Source organism: Gavialis gangeticus, unplaced genomic scaffold (assembly GCF_001723915.1).
Source record: "Gavialis gangeticus isolate Ggan-Ray unplaced genomic scaffold, GavGan_comp1, whole genome shotgun sequence".
Taxonomy (NCBI): Eukaryota; Metazoa; Chordata; order Crocodylia; family Gavialidae; genus Gavialis; species Gavialis gangeticus.
The window spans coordinates 101,220,365-101,221,822 of NW_017729031.1; the positions used below are offsets into that span (position 1 = coordinate 101,220,365).

Consider the following 1,458-nt stretch of genomic DNA (forward strand, 5'->3'; position numbering starts at 1 on the left):
TGGGGGTTGGGGGGAGAAAAAAGCCATCGAGGGTGGGGGGGGGGGAAATGCAAGCTCCCAAAAATAAAGAGCAAAGATTGCATTGAGCAGCGAGCAGCAGTGCAGAAATAGATGGTGGCAGTTTCGTGTCAGTGAGTTTGCATTGCCCCTTCCTGGTCCACGAGCTGGAGAGAGTCGAAGGGAATTGCATTGACTACAAGTGGAGAAGTCCCCCTGTTCGCCTGCACTGTACATGTTGGGTGCATCTCTCCATTCTCACCCTCTCTCTCCCTCTATTTTTTTCCTCCTCCCCTCTCTTTCTCTCCTGCATTGATTTTTTTTCTTTTTAAAGTGTGACTGAAACAAACCAAAACAAAAAGGGACATTGGATCTATTCTGGTGGCTTCTTCTCTCTATCTTTTTTTTTTTTTTTGGTCTTTTTTATGATCAGAAACAAAACCCCACAACAAACAAACAAACACAAAACAAAAAGAAAGGGTCTGGCTCAGCAACAGCATGGATGTGTTGGCTAGTTATAGTATATTCCAAGAACTACAGCTTGTCCACGACACCGGCTACTTCTCAGCTTTGCCATCCTTGGAGGAGAACTGGCAGCAGGTGAACCATTTAAATTACTCCTGTAAAGCTTTTTAGTGCAGGCAGTCGGTGTGTTGGGGGCTGCATTTCTGATTTTCTTTCTTTTTTTCCCTGTAATACTTAATTTAGAGGGGTTTTGGGGGGTGGGTTTGGGGGGGTTGGTTTTGTGTGTGTAGGTAACACCTTACTAGATCAATTTTTTTTTTCAATTACCAACTGAGCAGTCCATTCAAAGCCTTCAGTCATAACAGCACACCAGGCAGTATCTGCCATCCAGTGAAATTCTTTGGAGTTTGTTTTTATTCAGATGATTTTCAAAGCTTAGTGATTTTTTTGTTCTTTTAAACAAGGCTGATCCCTTCCAGCCAGTGTTGACAATTGGCAGCTGGTGGAAACAGAATAGATCATGCTTATTTTCAGGTAATTAGTATGTGTCCATAAAAAAAATCCTACCTTCATTCGAGGTTTTTGTTTTTAACCTTTCTTTTTCTTTTTTCCCCCTGCAGAGGGGGTAGAATCAGTAGGCAAAGATTGTAGGTTAATTCTTCAGTGAGAGATGACTTAAAATTTAAATGTTGTGGGTGAATTTCTTGTTGTATCTGAAACCTGTTTAAAACAATGACACTTCAGGCTGGTTTCAACAACCAGTGTGTAGTGAGACCCCATAGGGTTAATATGCAGTAGGAACTGGAATACTTCTAAAGGTGGAAATCAAGTGTTATGGATGCATTAAAATAATGATTAGTGACATGAATAAATAATATCAAGGGGAAGAGTAGCTTATGCAGAAATGGGTGAGTTGTGTAAAATTCACAATGAACCCAAATGCAGTGGGGGGTGGGGGGAGCGCTCGGCCAAATCTGAGCAGTCACAAAGCTTTCT

The 1,458-nt window shown here is 41.6% G+C and overlaps 1 protein-coding gene across 2 annotated transcripts in view; it reads left to right on the plus strand.

The window, feature by feature from the left end:
- Nucleotides 1-51: 51 nt before the first annotated feature.
- KLF7 (Kruppel like factor 7) overlaps nt 52-1,458 on the plus strand; it is a 105,006-nt gene continuing 103,599 nt past the window's right edge. For both annotated transcript variants that reach the window (XM_019523458.1, XM_019523459.1), the window contains exon 1: nt 52-597. In XM_019523458.1, coding sequence (XP_019379003.1) covers nt 496-597 — 102 coding nt within the window. In that variant the 5' untranslated portion in view covers nt 52-495. The remainder of the gene's footprint in view (nt 598-1,458) is intronic.